The sequence below is a fragment of the Anomaloglossus baeobatrachus genome, chromosome 4, assembly GCF_048569485.1.
Source record: "Anomaloglossus baeobatrachus isolate aAnoBae1 chromosome 4, aAnoBae1.hap1, whole genome shotgun sequence".
Taxonomy (NCBI): domain Eukaryota; kingdom Metazoa; phylum Chordata; class Amphibia; order Anura; family Aromobatidae; genus Anomaloglossus; species Anomaloglossus baeobatrachus.
The window spans coordinates 566,512,503-566,532,148 of NC_134356.1; the positions used below are offsets into that span (position 1 = coordinate 566,512,503).

The following is a 19,646-nucleotide window of genomic DNA, read 5'->3' on the forward strand; positions in this document are numbered from 1 at the left end:
AGGCAGTTGAAACTGCGACCAATCCTGAACTAAGGCGTCCGCCGCCAGAGCTCTGTGGTCCTGAGACCGTGCCATGAATGCCGGGACCTTGTTGTTGTGCCGAGACGCCATGAGATTGACGTCCGGCGTTCCCCAGCGGCAACAGATCTCTTGAAACACGTCCGGGTGGAGAGACCATTCCCCCGCGTCCATGCCCTGGCGACTGAGGAAGTCTGCTTCCCAGTTTTCTACGCCCGGAATGTGAACCGCGGAGATGGTGGAGGCTGTGGCCTCCGCCCACAGCAGAATCCGCCGGACTTCTTGGAAGGCTTGACGACTGCGAGTGCCGCCCTGGTGGTTGATGTACGCAACCACCGTGGTGTTGTCCGACTGTATGCGGATCTGCCTGCCCTCGAGCCACCGATGGAACGCCTTGAGGGCTAGATACACTTATCTCCAGAACATTGATCTGAAGGGAGGACTCTGTCGGAGTCCAGGTTCCCTGAGCCTTGTGGTGGAGAAAAACCGTTCCCCATCCTGACAGGCTCGCGTCCGTCGTGACCACAGCCCAGGATGGGGGCAGAAAGGATTTTCCTTTTGACAGAGAAGTGGGGAGAAGCCACCACTGAAGTGAGGTCCTGGCTTCCAGAGACAGAGAGACGTTCCTGTCTAAGGACGTCGGCCTCTTGTCCCATTTGCTGAGAATGTCCCATTGGAGAGGACGCAGATGAAATTGCGCAAATGGAACTGCCTCCATTGCTGCCACCATCTTCCCCAGGAAGTGCATGAGGCGCCTCAAGGGGTGCGACTGGGCCCGAAGAAGGGATTGCACCCCTGTCTGCAGCGACCGCTGTTTGTCCAGCGGTAGCTTGACCATCGCTGAGAGAGTATGAAACTCCATCCCGAGGTACGTCAGTGACTGGGTCGGAGACAATTTTGACTTTGGAAAATTGATGAACCACCCGAAACCTCTGGAGAGTCTCCAGAGCAACGGTCAGACTGTGTTAACAAGCCACCCGTGAGGGTGCCTTGACTAGGAGATCGTCTGGGTAAGGGATCACCGAGTGGCCCTGAGAGTGTAGGATCGCTACGACGGATGCCATGACCTTGGTGAAGACCTGTGGGTCTGTCGCCAGGCCGAAAGGCAGTGCCACAAACTGAAGGTGTTCGTCCCCGATGGCGAAACGCAGGAAGCGTTGATGCTCTTGAGCGATCTGCCATGGAGATAGGCATCTTTGATGTCGATTGATGCTAGGAAGTCTCCTTGGGACATCGAGCGATGACAGATCGGAGGGATTCCATGCGAAACCGCCTGGTTGTCACATGTTTGTTGAGCAATTTGAGGTCCAAAACGGGACGGAATGAGCCGTCCTTTTTTGGCACCACGAACAGATTGGAGTAAAAACCGCGACCGCGTTCCTGAAGGGGAACGGGGATCACCACTCCTTCTGTTTTCAGAGTGTCCACCGCCTGAAAAGCGCAACGGTCCGTTCGGGGGGCGGAGATGTTCTGAAAAAAACGAGTCGGAGGACGAGAGCTGAACTCTATCCTGAAACCGTGAGACAGAATGTCTCTCACCCATCGGTCTTGGACATGTGGCCACCAGGCGTCGCAAAAGCGGGAGAGCCTGCCACCGACCGAGGATGCGGTTTGGGGCGGCCGAAAGTCATGAGGAGGCCGCCTTTCCATGAGAGATGAACCATCTGCCACTAATACTACGGATCTAGCCACCAGTCTGGAGACTGGAGGATCCACCTTGTAACACTGAGCCCAACCCTTAACTACGTCAGGGGGGAAAAGGGTATCATTAACGTGTGTCATTAAGGCGCTTAGTAAAGCGCTTGTCCGGAAAGTTCTGTGCTTCTGGACAGCCTCTCTGAAGTTAGAGTGATCGAAAAAACGCACTCCGTGTACATTTGGGAAACCTAAACTGGTGTTTCTCCCGCTGTGAAGCCGACTCCTCCATAGGAGAAGATGGGGAAGAGAGATCTAGCACCTGGTTGATGGACGCTATAAGGTCATTTACTATGGCGTCCCCTTCAGGTGTATCCAGATTGAGTGCAACGTTAGGTTCAGAGCCCTGAGCTGCGACCTCCGCTTCATCCTTAACTACGACCGTGAAGTCGTGGAAGGTTCCCAGCGAGCCCGGTTAGTGTCTGAGGCCGCGGTCCGTGTCGGAGTTCTCACCGTGGGATCTGGGTGTTACCCCAGGAGCCCCTTGTTGTACCGACCCAGAGGGGCCTGGGGGCGATGAACTCACAGCGCCCTGGCCCTGTGTTACCGGTCTCGACTGCAAAGCTTCCAGTATCTTAGCAGCCCCTCTGTTCATAGACTGGGCCATGGAATGTGAAAGCGACTCAGAGAGTTGCTCAGTCAAACGTGCAAACTCTGTCCCTGCCATCTGTGCAGTGGAAACCGGTGGTACCACCTGAGCCGAGGGTCCCACCAGTGCCGGAGGCTCCGGCTGAGTGAGTGCCCCAGGGGCCAAGCATTTGCAATGATAGATGGAACCTGCCGGCAATATAGCCGCACAAGAGGTACAGGTTGCAAAGAAAGCCTGTGCCTTGGCACCCTTACTGTTTGCGGACGACCTGCTGTTGTCACCTCTTAGTAATCAGCGAGGGTATATAGCCAAAGCAAATAGTGCTGCCGAACAGTGAAATCATATACCATATAAATATATATATATATATATACACTTCGGCACCCAAGGGGGGCCAGCACCCGATTGGGAAACTGGTGCCCCACAGTGCACAGTGAGGGGGGAGGAGGATACCAAGTATGCTCCAGCCCTCACTGCCGACGTCCCGTCGGCCGTCCCGTCGTTACCCCTGACTGGCAGGCCCGGGAAAGGGAGTATATGGTACTAGGCCGCAAGAGCCGGGGACTAAAGTTAAAAACGCGGCCGGCAAACAGGCGCGGTAGTCCCGGTCTCACAAACCACACAGCAACCGCTGCGGCGTCTGTAACCCAGGTGCTGTATGCAGCGTCCCCAAAGGGGACACAGAGTACCTTATGGATGCAGGGCTCTGTCCCTGATGATGTCCTGTCTCCTGTCCGTCAGAATCCCCCAGGGGCTGCGGATGGAGCCCGGTCCCAGTGCATGGCGACCGGTTAGGAACCCCCTCTCCCAGAGCTGCAGTGCTGCCGAACAGTGAGCACATTCTGAGATCTCCACCGGCAGAATCATACTGAGACCCATATAACAATGGCTGCCAGCGTTCCGAGTGGAGGAGGGAGCCGAGGGCGGAACCACAAAAGTGCGGGAATCTTCACCCCATAGTGAACAGTGAGGGGGGAGGAGGACAGCAAAGTGTGCTCCAGCCCTCACCGTCGGCGTCATACCGACCGTCCCGCCCTTCCCCCTGACTGGCAGGCCCAGGGGCGGGAGTTTAATACACTAGGCCGCAAAAGCCGGGGACTAAAGTAAAAACCGCGGCCGGCAAACAGGCACGGTCGGCGCGGTAGTCCCGGTCAAAAAAACCACACCGCAGTCGCTGCAGCGTCTGAGGCCAAGGTGCTTCATGCACCGTCCCAAAGGGGACACAGAGTACCTGTAGATGCAGGGCAATGTCCCTGACGATACTCAGTCTCCTGTCTGGCAGATTCCCCCAGGGGCTGCGGAGGGAGCCTGGTCCCAGTGGCTGGATGACCGGTTAGGATCCCACTTCACCCAGAGCCCCTAAGGGATGGGGAAGGAAAACGGCATGTGGCTCCAGCCTGTGTACCCGCAATGGGTACCTCAACCTTAACAGCACCGCCGACTTAGTGGGGTGAGAAGGGAGCATGCCGGGGGCCCTGTTAGGGGCCCTCTTTTCCTCCATCCGATATAATCAGCAGCTGCTGCTGACTAAAATGTGGAGCATTGTGTGAATGTCAGCCTCCTTCAACACAAAGCAAAAAACTGATGGGCCCGTGATGCACGGGAGGGTGTATAGGCAGAGGGGAGGGGTTACACTTTTTAAAGTGTAATACTTTGTGTGGCCTCCGGAGGCAGTAGCTATACACCCCAATTGTCTGGATCTCCCAATGGAGCGACAAAGAAATAAGAAACAAATGTAAGCAAGAAGTTATATGTACGCTAAAAAAAATACAAAAAAAACTAAACAATGTCGACAGTAAAAAAAAAAAAAAAAAAAAATAGTCTTGAAATGCAGCAAAAAAAGAAACAAATTATTTTGAAAAGGCGTGTTTTATTGTGCAAAAATAGAAAAGCCATAAGGAAAAATACATATATAAACCTGATAATTGTAACAACAGAGAGAGAATACAGTTAACATATAATTTATACCGAAAGGTAAAAGCCTTAAAACAAAAAAAAAAAAAGACAGAAAAAAACCAATGGCCTAACTTGTATGGGCAAATTTGATAGTCAACTCGATTTTTCCTGATAAAGGAGGAGCTGTGACTGAAACGCGTAGAAAGATAAAATCATTTTCAGCCTTTATTTGTATGGCAGCACAAACTTAACCCCTTCTTTCCGCTTCATGGTGGGTTATAACTAGAATTAATAACGGACATGATATTTTGGGTACCAGTTGGTCCGCTACTGGACATTTGAACAGCATCATAGACTAAAATGTGTAAGTGGTCATCAGTGAAAACCACAGATAGTCCATGCACTTGACCCTCGTATGTCTGAAAGAAGCCTTAAATGCTGGATATTCCGAGGCAATATACATGTATGCATGCAATATATGCAATACCCTGTATGCAAGGTGTCGAATCGTATTGAATTGATGATGCCCTACAATTTTTTAGTTCACTTTTTTTCTATATTTCGTTAAATTTTCGAGATAAAAATGCTAACTCCGTTGTTTTCCACCAGGTGGCGCTATAGGTGGTTTCATTGTGTAGCGCATGGCTACTTTACTATACCTAGACACCACTTCTATGCCTATAGCTGCCGCCGTTCTCAAGTTAATGGCGGTGGACAGGATATGGGTGGACAGTCTGTATACAGTCACACAGAGGATATTTTCAATAAATAAACTATTGCTAAACCTGTAAAATCCCTCAAAAAAGGAATTTATGAGTAGAGATGTTCAAAAATTACTTATGGACTCATACTGTCATATCAACGCACTCATTCATGTGGAGTTGGGCAGTGGTGTCCTACGTAAATTGCAGTTTTGGTCTGATGCTGATATGATGATATGAAGAACAGCATAAACATCATAGAAATTAAAAAAGAAGACATAGAAAGTAGTTAATGTTAGCCTGTGTACAGTACACTCACCTTCCCTGGTTAAAACCGTCCACATTTCATCAGGGTGGCTTTTATTGGCAGTGTACAGTATAAGATACTGCACGATTATCCCATTTGATTCCACTGGGGGGCGCCAGTGCACCTGGATGGAAAACTGTGACAGTGGCTGCAGGACCAGGTCAGTGGGAGCCGAGGATGGTCCTTAAGAAGCACAGTGGTGAGACATGACAGTTAGAAGTGAGATCATAAATGGCATTTCAGAATTGTGAGTGGAATAGATGTATTATAATCACCGATTTATCAGAAAACCCCTCGTTCCCAGGTGCAGTTTTAAGAAAAAAAATAAATACAGAAAAAACACCTTCTCTGGGTCCCGGGTTGAAACTCCAGAGCTTCTGGTGTCTGTTATTGACTGCAGCGATGACGTCAGGTAGACAGTGCTGCAGTCAATTACTGAGCGAGCACAAAGACTCTGCCAGAGTTGACAGCATGAGCCGTTCAGAGCGGTAGACCTCTCTGACTGCAGTAATGACGTCAGGTAGACAGTGCTGCCACCAATCAATGACAGCATGAGCCGCTCAGAGTGGCAAACCTTACTGATTGACAGCAGCGATGACGTCACGTAGACAGTGCTGCAGCTAATCACTGAGCACACAGGCTCTGCCACAGTTGACAGCGTGAGCCGCTCAGAGCGGTAGACCTCACTGATTGACTGCAGCACTATCAATGTGATGTCAGCACTGCAGACAATAACAGCACTAGAGCAGCGGCGGAGACTCAGCACTGGACCCAGGAAGGGTGAGTAAAGCACAGTTTTATATTTAATCATACAGCAGTCGGCGGGGAGGAAAACTCCTTTAATGGTTGCCAGATGTGCCAAGGAAAGAAGTTAACATATATAGTGTATGGTCTGACCATGGTTAAAAATACAGCTATATAAAAAAATCTTGGCTATAATTAAATCAAGACTAAGGAAAGCTCTTAAAGGGGTTTTCTCACAAACAAAGTACATTTTAATCAATAGATCTTGGAATAATGAAGGGAATTTTGTTTACTTACCGTAAATTCCTTTTCTTCTAGCTCCAATTGGGAGACCCAGACAGTGGGTGTATAGCTACTGCCCTCTGGAGGCCGCACAAAGAACTACACTTAAAAGTGTAAGGCCCCTCCCCTTCTGGCTATACACCCTCCCGTAGGAGTACAGATTCCTCAGTTTTAGTACCAAAGCAAGAAGGAGGAAAGCCAATAACAGTTTCAAAAACAAATTCAATCCGATAACATGATCGGAGAACTTAAGAAACAACATGAACAACATGTGCACCCGAAAAACGAAACCCTAAGAACAAATAGGGCGGGTGCTGGGTCTCCCAATTGGAGCTAGAAGAAAAGGAATTTACGGTAAGTAAACAAAATTCCCTTCTTCTTTTTCGCTCCTAATTGGGAGACCCAGACAGTGGGACGTCCAAAAGCAGTCCCTGGGTGGGTAAAAAGATACCACATGAACGGGCTGTCAGACAGCCTCTTCCTACAGGTGGGCCACCGCCGCCTGAAGGACCTGTCTACCTAGGCTGGCATCTGCCGAAGCGTAGGTATGCACTTGATAGTGTTTGGTAAACGTGTGCAGACTCGACCAGGTAGCCGCTTGGCACACTTGCTGAGCCGTAGCCTGATGCCGCAATGCCCAGGACGCACCCACGGCTCTGGTAGAATGGGCCTTCAGTCCAGATGGAATCGGAAGCCCAGCAGAACGGTATGTGTGAAGAATTGGTTCCTTGATCCACCGCGCCAGGGTGGATTTGGAAGCTTGCGATCCCTTATGCTGACCAGCGACTAGGACAAAGAGCGCATCAGAACGGCGTAGAGCCGCCGTGCGAGAAATGTAAATCCTGAGTGCTCTCACCAGGTCCAACAGATGTAAACCCTTTTCAAATTGGTGAACTGGATGCGGACACAAAGATGGTAAAGTGATATCCTGATTGAGATGAAAGGAAGAAACCACCTTGGGAGAAAACTCTGGAATTGGACGCAGTACTACCTTGTCTTGGTGAAACACCAGGAAGGGAGATTTGCAAGATAACGCCGCTAGCTCGGACACTCTTCGAAGAGACGTGACCGCCACAAGAAAAACTACCTTTTGTGAAAGCCGAGAAAGGGGAACCTCTTTCAAAGGCTCGAAAGGCGGCTTCTGGAGAGCAATGAGAACCTTGTTCAGATCCCAGGGTTCCAATGGCCGTCTGTAAGGAGGAACGATATGACAAACTCCTTGGAGAAACGTGCGTACTTTAGAAAGCTGTGCCAAGCGCTTCTGAAAGAATACGGATAGCGCGGAGACTTGACCCTTAAGAGAGCTAAGCGACAAACCTTTTTCCAACCCGGACTGCAGGAAGGAAAGAAAAATTGGCAATGCAAATGGCCAGGGAGAAAACCCTTGAGCCACGCACCACGCTAAGAATATCTTCCACGTTCTGTGATAGATCTTAGCTGAGGATGGTTTTCTAGCCTGTCTCATTGTGGCAACAACTTCATGAGATAAACCTGAGGCCGCTAGGATCCAGGACTCAATGGCCACACAGTCAGGTTCAGGGCCGCAGAATTCAGATGGAAAAACGGCCCTTGAGACAGCAAATCTGGACGGTCTGGTAGTGTCCACGGTTGGCCTACCGTGAGATGCCACAGATCCGGGTACCACGACCTTCTTGGCCAATCTGGAGCGACGAGTATGGCTCGATGGCAGTCGGACCTGATTTTCCGGAGAACTCTGGGTAACAATGCTAGAGGTGGGAACACATAGGGGAGTCGGAATTGCGACCAATCCTGAACCAAGGCGTCTGCCGCCAGTGCTCGGTGATCGTGAGACCGTGCCATGAAAACTGGGACCTTGTTGTTGTGTCGTGACGCCATCAGATCGACGTCCGGCGTCCCCCAGCGGCAACAGATCTGCTGAAACACGTCCGGGTGAAGGGACCATTCTCCTGCGTCCATGCCCTGGCGACTGAGAAAGTCTGCTTCCCAGTTTTCCACGCCTGGGATGTGAACTGCGGATATGGTGGACGCTCTGCTTTCCACCCACGTCAAAATCCGTTGGACTTCTTGAAAAGCTTGGCGACTGCGTGTTCCCCCTTGGTGGTTGATGTACGCCACCGCCGTGGAATTGTCCGACTGAATCCGAATCTGCTTGCCTTCCAGCCATTGTTGGAAGGCTCGCAGGGCAAGATAGATTGCTCTGATTTCCAGAACATTGATCTGCAGGGTGGACTCTTCCAGAGTCCACATCCCCTGAGCCCTGTGGTGGAGATACACCGCTCCCCACCCTGATAGGCTCGCATCCGTCGTGACCACTGCCCAGGACGGGGGAAGGAACGACTTTCCCTGTGACAATGAGGTGGGGAGAAGCCACCAACGCAGAGAGTCCTTGGCAGTCTGAGAGAGGGAGACAGTCCTGTCGAGGGACGTCGATTTCCCGTCCCATTGGCGTAGAATGTCCCATTGTAGAGGGCGCAGATGAAACTGCGCGAACGGGACTGCCTCCATTGCTGCTACCATCTTTCCTAGGAAATGCATGAGGCGCCTCAGTGAGTGCGACTGGCTCTGAAGGAGAGATTGCACTCCAGTCCGTAGCGAGCACTGCTTGTCCAGTGGAAGCTTCACTATCGCTGAGAGAGTATGAAACTCCATGCCAAGATAAGTCAGAGATTGGGTCGGGGTTAGATGAGACTTTGGAAAGTTGATAATCCACCCGAAACTCTGGAGAGTGTCTAGTGCCACCTTCAGACTGTGTTGGCATGCCTCTTGAGAGGGTGCCTTTATAAGCAGGTCGTCTAGATACGGGATGACCGAGTGACCCTGCGAGTGCAGAACAGCTACTACTGCTGCCATGACCTTGGTGAAGACCCGGGGGGCTGTTGCCAGACCGAAAGGTAACGCTACGAACTGCAGGTGTTCGTCGTGTATGACGAAGCGTAGGAAACGCTGATGCTCTGGTGCGATCGGCACGTGGAGATACGCATCTTTGATATCTATTGATGCTAGAAAATCTCCTTGAGACATTGAGGCTATGACGGAGCGTAGGGATTCCATCCGGAACCTCCTGACTTTTACGTGTCTGTTGAGCAACTTTAGATCCAGGACGGGCCGATACGATCCGTCCTTTTTTGGGACCACAAACAGATTGGAGTAAAAACCGTGACCTTGTTCCTGAAGAGGGACGGAGGTCACCACTCCTTCCGCTTTTAGAGCGGCCACCGCCTGCAACAGAGCATCGGCTCGGTCTGGTGGAGGAGAAGTTCTGAAGAAACGAGTTGGCGGACGAGAACTGAACTCTATCCTGTACCCGTGAGACAGAATATCCCTCACCCAACGGTCTTTGACGTGTGACAGCCAGATGTCGCCAAAGTGGGAAAGCCTCCCACCGACCGCGGGTGTGGGAATCGGAGACCGCAAGTCAGGAGGACGCCGTCTTGGCAACGGTTCCTCCGGCTGTCCTTTTTGGGCGTGACTGAGACCTCCAAGAATCTGAGCGTCTCTGGTCTTTTTGAGTCTTTTTTGACGAGGCGAATTGGGACCTGCCCGGTCCTCGAAAGGACCGATAACCAGACTGACCCTTCCTCTGTTGGGGTCTGTTTTGTCTGTGTTGCGGTAAGGATGAGTCCTTACCCTTGGAGTGTTTGATGATTTCATCCAAACGCTCTCCAAACAATCGGTCACGAGAAAAAGGCAAATTGGTTAAGCACTTCTTGGAATGAGAATCTGCTTTCCAATGTCTCAACCACAGGGCCCTACGCAAAACAACGGAGTTGGCTGACGCCACTGCCGTGCGGCTTGTAGCGTCAAGAACAGCATTAATCGCGTACGACGCGAATGCCGCCATTTGCGAGGTCAATGGTGCTACCTGCGGGGCAAATGCACGTGTGACGGAGTCAACTCGCGCAAGCCCGGCTGAGATAGCTTGGAGTGCCCATACGGCTGCAAAAGAAGGCGCTAATGACGCTCCAATCGCTTCATAGATGGATTTCAGCCAGAGCTCCATCTGCCTGTCAGTGGCATCTTTAAGTGCCGCTCCATCTTCAACTGCAACCAAGGATCTAGCTGCAAGCCTAGAAATTGGAGGATCCACTTTTGGACACTGGGTCCAACCCTTGACCACCTCAGGGGGAAAAGGATAGCGTGTATCTTTAAGCCGTTTAGGAAAACGCCTTTCAGGATAAGCGTGGGGTTTCTGGATTGCGTCTCTAAAGTCAGCGTGGTCCAGAAAAGTGCTTAAAGTACGCTTAGGGTATCTGAAATGGATTCTCTCGTGCTGCGAAGCTGACTCCTCCACAAGAGGAGCTGGTGGGGAAATATTTAACATCTTATTGATGTTAAATATAAGATCATTAACTATGGCGTCACCATCTGGTGTATCTAGATTGAGAGCGGTCCCAGGATCAGAATCCTGATCAGTTACGTCCGCCTCATCACCCATAGATTCATCTCGCTGGGATCCTGACCATTGAGATGAATGTGAAGGCCCGTCATAGCGAGCCCGCTTAGGCTGCCCGGGGCCATCGTCCGAGTCAGAGTCTTCACCCTGAGGTGTATATGCCCGTCCCGGAGCTTGGAGCTGAGGGGGACCAGGGGGCAATGATTGCACAGTGTCCGTGGCCTGAAGTACAGGCCTAGCTCGCAATGTGTCAAGAATTTGTGACATAGTGAGAGACATTCTGTCAGCAAAAGCTGCAAACTCAGTTCCTGTCACCTGGACAGCATTCACAGGTGGTACACCCTGGGTCACGTCCAGCAGAGGTCCCGACTGTGCAAGCGCCGCAGGGGCCGAGCACTGCACACAATGGGGGTCCGTGGAGCCTGCCGGTAGAAAAGTCCCACATGCGGTGCAGGAAGCATATAATGTCTGTGCCTTGGCACCCTTGCGTTTTACGGACGACATGCTGCTGGCTCTCTGAATGTGAGAGAGTCTATAGCCAAAGGGCGACCAGCGCTATGCAATACAAAGTATTTGTAGCAACAAAATACTAAGAATACTCCTGGCACAAGAGGGGGTGAGCCCTGAGGGCTGCTTACCGCCCGCTGAATAGCGGGTAAGAGGCGCAGAATTCCTTGTCTGGGTCTCCCCGGCTCCCCTCTGCAGCTCAGCGTGTCAGCAGGAATGGCTGCCGGCGTCTGTGGAGAGGGGCGGTCCGTGGGAGTTCCCAAACAAAAGTGCGGGAAACAGTGTCCCCTCTGTGCCGATTGTGAGGGCTGGAGTATGTAAAAACGACTCCAGCCCTCAGCGCTGATGCACTGGCCAGCGTCCCGCCCCTCTCCTGACTGGCAGGTCTGGGGGCGGGAACGAACGGAAGCAGGCCGCAAAAGCCGGGGACTCGAGTTATCAGCGCGGCCGCCGTAAAAGCGCGGGCCGCGCTGAAGTCCCCGGCGCACCACAAGTGCCAGCCGCGCCGCAGTCCCAGCGGCCGGCCTGACCGATTCCTAAACGTGGCCAGCGTCCCGCCCCTCTCCTGACTGGCAGGTCCGGGGGCGGGAACGAACGGAAGCAGGCCGCAAAAGCCGGGGACTCGAGTTATCAGCGCGGCCGCCGTAAAAGCGCGGGCCGCGCTGAAGTCCCCGGCGCACCACAAGTGCCAGCCGCGCCGCAGTCCCAGCGGCCGGCGCGACCGATTCCTAGAAGTGTGCCTGCTTCAGCTAAGCTGAATGAGGCCATGGCACAAGCGCCGTAGCGCTGATGTCCCCCGGCGCACTACAACACCCAGCATGCTGCGGTGTGAGCGCCAAATGCACGGGGACACAGAGTACCTTGAGGAAGCAGGGCCATGTCCCTGATGTACTCCGCTCCATCCAGCATCTTCTCCAGGGGCTGTAGATGGAGCCCGGTCTCAGTGCCTGGAGACCAGTAAATCCCACTTCACCCAGAGCCCTGTAAAAAGGGATGGGGAAGGAATCAGCATGTGGGCTCCTGCCGCCGTACCCGCAATGGGTACCTCAACCTTACAAACACCTCCGACATACAGTGGGGTGAGAAGGGAGCATGCTGGGAGCCCTGTTTATGGGCCCTCTTTTCTTCCATCCGACATAGTCAGCAGCTGCTGCTGACTAAAAACAATGGAGCTATGCGTGCGTGTCTGACCTCCTTGCGCACAAAGCTAAAACTGAGGAATCTGTACTCCTACGGGAGGGTGTATAGCCAGAAGGGGAGGGGCCTTACACTTTTAAGTGTAGTTCTTTGTGCGGCCTCCAGAGGGCAGTAGCTATACACCCACTGTCTGGGTCTCCCAATTAGGAGCGAAAAAGAAAATAAGTTCCACAATTGGATGTGATTAAAAAAAATGTTCCTGTGCAGAGTTCTTATATATGTGCCCTGCTATGTACTGTGTAATGGCAGTGTCTGACTGTACAGGGACATGTCTAGCACAATGCTATGGCTCCATCTTAAACTTTATGACTTTAAAAAGGGTTGTCAATAGTTCTAGGAATAATATTAATTTCTACAATTGGATGTAAAGAAAAAAATATTCCTGTGCTGACATAATGTTATATGTGCCCCTGCTATATGCTGTGTAATGGCCGTGTCTGACCGTACAGGGACATGGGCTGATCATACGACAGCTCCTGGGCAGGGGAGGAAACAAAAGAGAGTATGTAGACAGCTTATTTTTTTCTGTGAGGTAAAACTAGTTTAAAATCAAGCATTGAAATGTTTTATCTCACAGAAAGAATCAGCTATGATACCATGCTGTCCAGTTTTTATATTCTTTTCTTTCCACACCTACCCAGGAGATGTGGTATGATCAGACCATGTTCTTGTATGGTCAGACACGGCCATTACACAGTACATAACAGGGACACATATATAAGATTATCTCAGCACAGGAATATTTTTTTCTATACATCCAATTGTAGAAATTATTATTATTCCTAGAACTATTGACAACCCCTTTAAAGTGATAAAGTTTAAGATGGAGCCTTAGCATTGTACTAGAGATATATGGACTAGCCCTTGATACAGGGCACCCTATGTGCAGCATGTATTCCTAATCCATGATCATTCTCAGTGCAATCACCACTGAGACATTGAGGATCACTACAAGAAGTCTCAGCATGGCCAATCCTCATTCGGCATACATTGTAACTGAAATCTATGCTTACATCTGTGGCAGATGACCAATTGAAAAATGCTCCAAATTCATTAAAGGACACACACATAAATGAGCATGCGTAGATTTGTGGAAAAATTTGTAACATTTTCTGTTTAAGTAAGGCTACTTTCACACATCCAGTTTGAGCAGTGCGGCTCAATCCGGCTGTGAAACCTATGCAACGAATGCGGCGAAAACACCGCATCCTTTGCATAAGTTTTTACATGCGGCCCGTCCGTTTTTTTCCGGTTGCGGCACGCTACTGAGCATGCGCAGTGGAAGAAACCGCATGCGGCGGCCGGATGCGGTTTTCGCCGCATCGCGCCGCATCCGGCGTCCATAGGCATGCATTGAAAAATGCGCCGCAGCGGCTGGATGCGTTTTTTTTTTGCCAGAGCAAGAAACGTGCCAGGGAACGTTCCATCCGGCCGCCGCATCGGCTAAATCTGTCGCATGCGGCAAAGAAGGGAATTTTGTTTACTTACCGTAAATTCCTTTTCTTCTAGCTCCAATTGGGAGACCCAGACAATTGGGTGTATAGCTATTGCCTCTGGAGGCCACACAAAGTATTACACTTAAAAGTGTAAGGCCCCTCCCCTTCTGGCTATACACCCCCAGTGGGATCACTGGCTCACCAGTTTTAGTGCCAAAGCAAGAAGGAAGAAAGCCAATAACTGGTTTAAAGACCAATTCAATCCGAGGAAACATCGGAGAACTGAACCATACCACATGAACAACATGTGTACCCGAAAAAACAGAAAAACCCCGAGAAAACAGGGCGGGTGCTGGGTCTCCCAATTGGAGCTAGAAGAAAAGGAATTTACGGTAAGTAAACAAAATTCCCTTCTTCTTTGTCGCTCCATTGGGAGACCCAGACAATTGGGATGTCCAAAAGCAATCCCTGGGTGGGTAAAAGAATACCTCATGATAGGGCCGTCAAACGGCCCTCTCCTACAGGTGGCCAACCGCCGCCTGAATGACTTATCTACCTAGGCTGGCGTCTGCCGAAGCGTAGGTATGCATCTGATAATGCTTGGTAAAAGTAAGTAGACTCGACCAGGTGGGTGCCTGACACACCTGCTGAGCCGTAGCCTGGTGCCGTAATGCCCAGGATGCACCCACGGCTCTGGTAGAATGGGCCTTCGGCCTTGAGAGAACCAGAAGCCCAGTAGAACTGTAGGTTTCAAGAATTGGTTCCTCGAGCCCCCGAGCAAGGGTGGATCTGGAAGCTTGCGACTGTTTACGCCGACCAGCGACAAGGACAAAGAGTGCATCCGGGTGGCGCAGGAGCGCCATGCGGGAAGTAGAACCTGAGTGCTCTCACCAGAACCAACAGATGCAAATCTTTCTGAAATTGATGGACTGGACGAGGACACAAAGAAGGTGAGGTGATATCCTGATTGATATGAAAATGGGATACCAATCTTAGGGAGAAATTCCGGAACCGGACGCAGAACTACCCTGTCCTGGTGAAGGACCAGGAAGGGAGTTTGTATGAGAGCGTTGCTAGCTCGGAAACTCTCCTAAGAGACGAGACCGTTACTAGAAGGCCACTTCCCGTGAAAAACGGGAAGGGAGACATCCTTCAAAGGCTCGAAAGGCGGCATCTGGAGAGCAATTAGAACCTTGTTCAGATCTCAGGGCTCTAACGGCCGCTTGTACGGAGTGCTGAGAAGACAAACTCCCCGTAGGAACGTGCGTACCTGAGGAAGTCGTCGTTTCTGAAAAAATACAGATAGCGCTGAGACTTGTCCCTAAAGGGAACTGAGCGACAACTCATTTTCCTACCTAGATTGCAGGAAGGAAGGAAACATAGACGATGCAACCGGCCAGGGAGAAACACCCTGCGCCGAGCACCGAGATAAGAACATCTTCCACGTCCTGTGGTCAATCTTGGCGGACGTTGGTATGCTAGCCTGTCTCATGGTGGCAACCACGTCCTGAGGTAATCCTGACGACACTAGGTTCTAGGACTCAATGCCACACCATCCGGTTGAGGGCCGTAGAATTCAAATGGACGAATGGCCCTTGAGACAGCCAGTCTGATTGGTCTGGTACCACAACATCCTCGGCCAATTTGTAGCGACGAGGATGGCGCGGCCGCAGTCGGTCTTGATCTAGCGCAGTACTCTGGGCAACAATGCCAGAGGTGGCACCTAAGGTAGCTGGAACTGCGACCAATGCTGAACTAAGGCGTTTGCCGCCAGAGCTCGATGATTGTGAAACCGTGCCATGAAGCTGGCACATTGTTGTTGTGCCGTGACGCCATTAGATCGACGTCCGGCCTCTGTCCGCGGCGCCAGATCTCCTGAAACCCGTCCGGGTGAGGAGACCATACTCTTTCGGCCACACCTCAGCGACTTAGGAAGTCAGCTTCCTAGTTTCCACACTTGGGATGTGAATTGTGGATATGGTGGATGCCGTGTCTTCCACCCACATCAGAACCTGCCGGACTTCCTGGAAGGCTTGCCGGTTGCGCGTTCTTCCTTGGTGGTTGATGTATGCCACCGCTGTGGAGCTGTCCGACTGAAGTCGGATATGCTTGCTTTCCAGCCGCTGTTGGAAGGATTGTAGGGCAAGATACACTGCTCTGTGTTCAAGAACATTGATCTGAAGAGTGGACTCTTGCTGAGTCCACGTACCCTGAGCGCTGTAGTGGAGAAAAACTGCTCCCCACCCTGATAGACTCGCGTCTGTCGTAACTATCGCCCAGGACGGGGATAGGAAGGACCTTCTTTTTGACCAAGAGGTGAGAAGAAGCCACCACCGTAGAGATTCCTTGGCCGCCTGAGAAAGAACGACGACTCTGTTGAGGGACGTCGACTCCTCGTCCCATTGGCGGAGAATGTCCCATTGTAGTGGACGCAGTAAAACTGCGCGAAAGGAACTGCCTCCATTGCTACCATCCTACGTAGGAAGTGCATGAGGCGTCTCAATGTGTGCGACTGGTTCTTAAAGAAGAGCTTGCAGCCCGTAGTGAATGCTGTTTGTCTAGCGGCAGCTTCACTATCGCTGAGAGAGTAAGAAACTCTATGCCTAGATATGTTATCGATAGGGTCGGGGTCGGATCTGACTTTAAAAAGTTGATGATCCACCCAAAACTCTAGAGAGTCTCCAGCGCAACGTTCGGGCAGTGTTGGCATGTTTCCTAAGAGAGTGCCTTGACAAGTAGATCGTCTAAATATGGGACCACAGAGTGACCCTGAGAGTGCAGGACTGTGACTACTGCTGCCCTGACCTTGGCGAAGACCAGTTGGACTGTCGCTAGCCGGAAGGTAGAGCTACGAACAGAGGGTGTTCGTCTCCTATAACGAAGCGTAGAAACGCTAGTGCTCTGGATCAATCGGCACGTGTGGATAAGCATCCTTGATGCCTAATGATGCTAGGAAATATCCTTGGGACCTTGAGGCGATGACATGGCGGAGGGATTCCATCCGGAACCGCCTGGTGTCCACGAGCTTGCTGAGCATTTTTAGATCCAGAACGGGACGGAACGGCCCGTTGTTATAGGTACCGCAAAGAATTTGGGGTAAAAACCGTGACCTTGTTCCTGAAGAGGAACGGGGGTCATCACTCTTTCTGCCTATAGAGTGCACCCTGTTTGCAGAAGAGCAGCGGCCCGGCCGGGAGGTGGAGAAATTCTGAAGAATCGAGTTGGAGGACGAGAAGTGAGCTCTATCCTGTACCCGTGAGACAGAATGTCTCACACTCAATGGTCATTGACCTATGGCAGCTAAATATCGCCAAGGCGGGAGAGCCTGCTACCGACCGAGGCCGCAAGTCATGAGGAAGCCGCCTTGGAAGCGGGTTTTCAGACTGTCGCTTTTTTGGGCGAGACTGAGCCCGCTAAGAATCTTAGCTCCTCTGATCCTTTTGAGTCCACATTGGACGAGGAAAAATGGGACCTGCCCGAGCCTCGAAAAGGCCGAAAACCCCGACTGCCTCTTGCTCTGTTGGGGTTTGTTGTGTCCGGGCTGAGGAAAGGATGAATCCTTACCCCTGGACTGTTTGATGGTTACATCCAACGCTCACCAAACAGTCGGTCAGCAGAAAAAGGCAACTGGTTAGGCAACCTTTTTTGGAAGCAGAATCTGCCTTCCATTCACTTAACGAGCAGACCAGGCTCTGCTTAAAAACACGGAGTAGCGGAGGCTACCGCCGCACGGTTCGCAGAGTCCAGGACAACCTGAATCGCGTAAGAAACAAATGCAGACATTTGAGAGGTTAAGGATGCCACCTGCGGCACAGATGTACGTGTAACCGTGTCAATCTGTGTAAGACAAGCTGAAATAGCTTGGAGTGCCCCAAGGGAGAGAATGCCGGAGCCAACGGTGCGCCGACAGCCTCATAGATGGCTTTCGACCAGAGATCCATCTGTCTGTCAGTGGCATCTTTGAGTTTGCAGTTCCATCTCCCACTGCAACTATGGATCTAGCTACAAGCCTGGAGATTGGAGGATGCCGCTCGGGACATTGGGTCCAGTCCTTGACCAAGTCAGGGGACAGGGATAACGTGTATCCTAAGCCGTTTGGAGAAGCGCATATCTGGATAAGCGTGGTGTTCCTGGACTGCCTCTCTGAAGGCAGAGTGGTCCAGAAAAATACGTGAAGCTGACTCCTCCACTGGAGGAGCTGTGAGAAATAACCCACATTCTATAGATGGACGCTATAAGATTGTTTACTATGGCGTCACAATCAGGTGTATCCAGATTGAGAGCGGTCTCAGGATCAGAATCCTGAGCCGCTACTTCCGCCTCATTACACAGCGAGTCCTTCTGTTAGGACCCTGATGAAACCGAGGCCGCTCATAGCGAGCCCCTTAGGCTGTCTGGGACTGACGTCCGTGCAGAGCCGTGACTCTGGGATGCGTGTGACATTCCCGGAGCTGTTAGTTATTCACACTGAGGGGGGCCATGGATCAATGATTCAACAGTGCCCATATTGTGAGAGACATGTCCGGACTGCTAGGCTTCTAGTATCATAGCCATAGTCTCAGAAAAACTGTCAGTAAATACTGCAGACACCGTCCTCATCCCCTGGCCATTAGTGCATACAATGGGAGTCTATGTACCTGCCGGCCGTATAGCCGTACATGCTGTACCAGCTGTATAGAAAAACATGTGGTTCTGCACCTTTGTTTTACACAGAGAATATAATGATAACTCCTCCGCATAATCCAGGAGGGTATATACAACGTGCGACCAAACAGTGCAATGTATATAGTACAAGCATATCTATAAGTGCACTTCTGCACTAGTGGGGTTAGCACCACAGGTGCTGCTTAACGCCTGTTACAGCGATTGTGTGACTATCAGAATGCCAGGGTCTTCCACACTTGTCTCTGTATCGTACAGAAACTGACACTAATGGCTGCCGGTGTCCTTGTAGAGAAGGAAGCCGTGGGCGTGCCTGAGAAAGTGCGGGAATCCGGATTCACAGTGCACACAGTGAGAGGGGTGGAGTATGCAAAACATACTCCAGCTCTCAGCTCTGCTCTATGCAGCGTCACGCCCCTACCCTGACTGTCAGGGCTGTGGGCGGTAACGAAGGGAGACTAGGCCCAGAAGCCGGGGACTCGAGTTAACAGCGCGGCCGCCGTAAAAGCGCGGGCCGCGCTGAAGTCCCCGGCGCACCACAAGTGCCAGCCGCGCCGCAGTTCCAGCGGCCGGCGCGACCGATTCATAGAAGTGGCCAGCGTCCCGCCCCTCTCCTGACTGGCAGGTCTGGGGGCGGGAACGAACGGAAGCAGGCCGCAAAAGCCGGGGACTCTAGTTATCAGCGCGGCCGCCGTAAAAGCGCGGGCCGCGCTGAAGTCCCCGGCGCACCACAAGTGCCAGCCGCGCCGCTGCCAGCGGCCGGCGCGACCGATTCCTGGAAGTGGCCAGCGTCCCGCCCCTCTCCTGACTGGCAGGTCTGGGGGCGGGAACGAACGGAAGCAGGCCGCAAAAGCCGGGGACTCTAGTTATCAGCGCGGCCGCCGTAAAAGCGCAGGCCGCGCTGAAGTCCCCGGCGCACTACAAGTGCCAGCCGCGCCGCAGTCCCAGCGGCCGGCGCGACCAATTCCCATAAGTGAGCCTGCTTCAGCAAAGCTGAATGAGGCCATGGCACAGGCGCCGCAGCGCTGATGTCCCCCGGCGCACTACAACACCCAGCATGCTGCGGTGTGAGCGCCAAATGCACGGGGACACAGAGTACCTTGAGGAAGCAGGGCCATGTCCCTGATGTACTCCGCTCCATCCAGCATCTTCTCCAGGGGCTGTAGATGGAGCACGGTCTCAGTGCCTGGAGACCGGTAAATCCCACTTCACCCAGAGCCCTGTAAAAAGGGATGGG

The 19,646-nt window shown here is 51.9% G+C and overlaps 1 protein-coding gene across 1 annotated transcript in view; it reads right to left on the reverse strand.

Annotated features, from left to right (window-relative positions):
- Positions 1-19,646, reverse strand: part of IGDCC4 (immunoglobulin superfamily DCC subclass member 4) — a 215,593-nt gene that overhangs the window by 25,395 nt on the left and 170,552 nt on the right. The window contains exon 15 of the mRNA XM_075346033.1: positions 5,219-5,389. Within this exon, the coding sequence (XP_075202148.1) occupies positions 5,219-5,389 (171 nt within the window). The remainder of the gene's footprint in view (positions 1-5,218; positions 5,390-19,646) is intronic.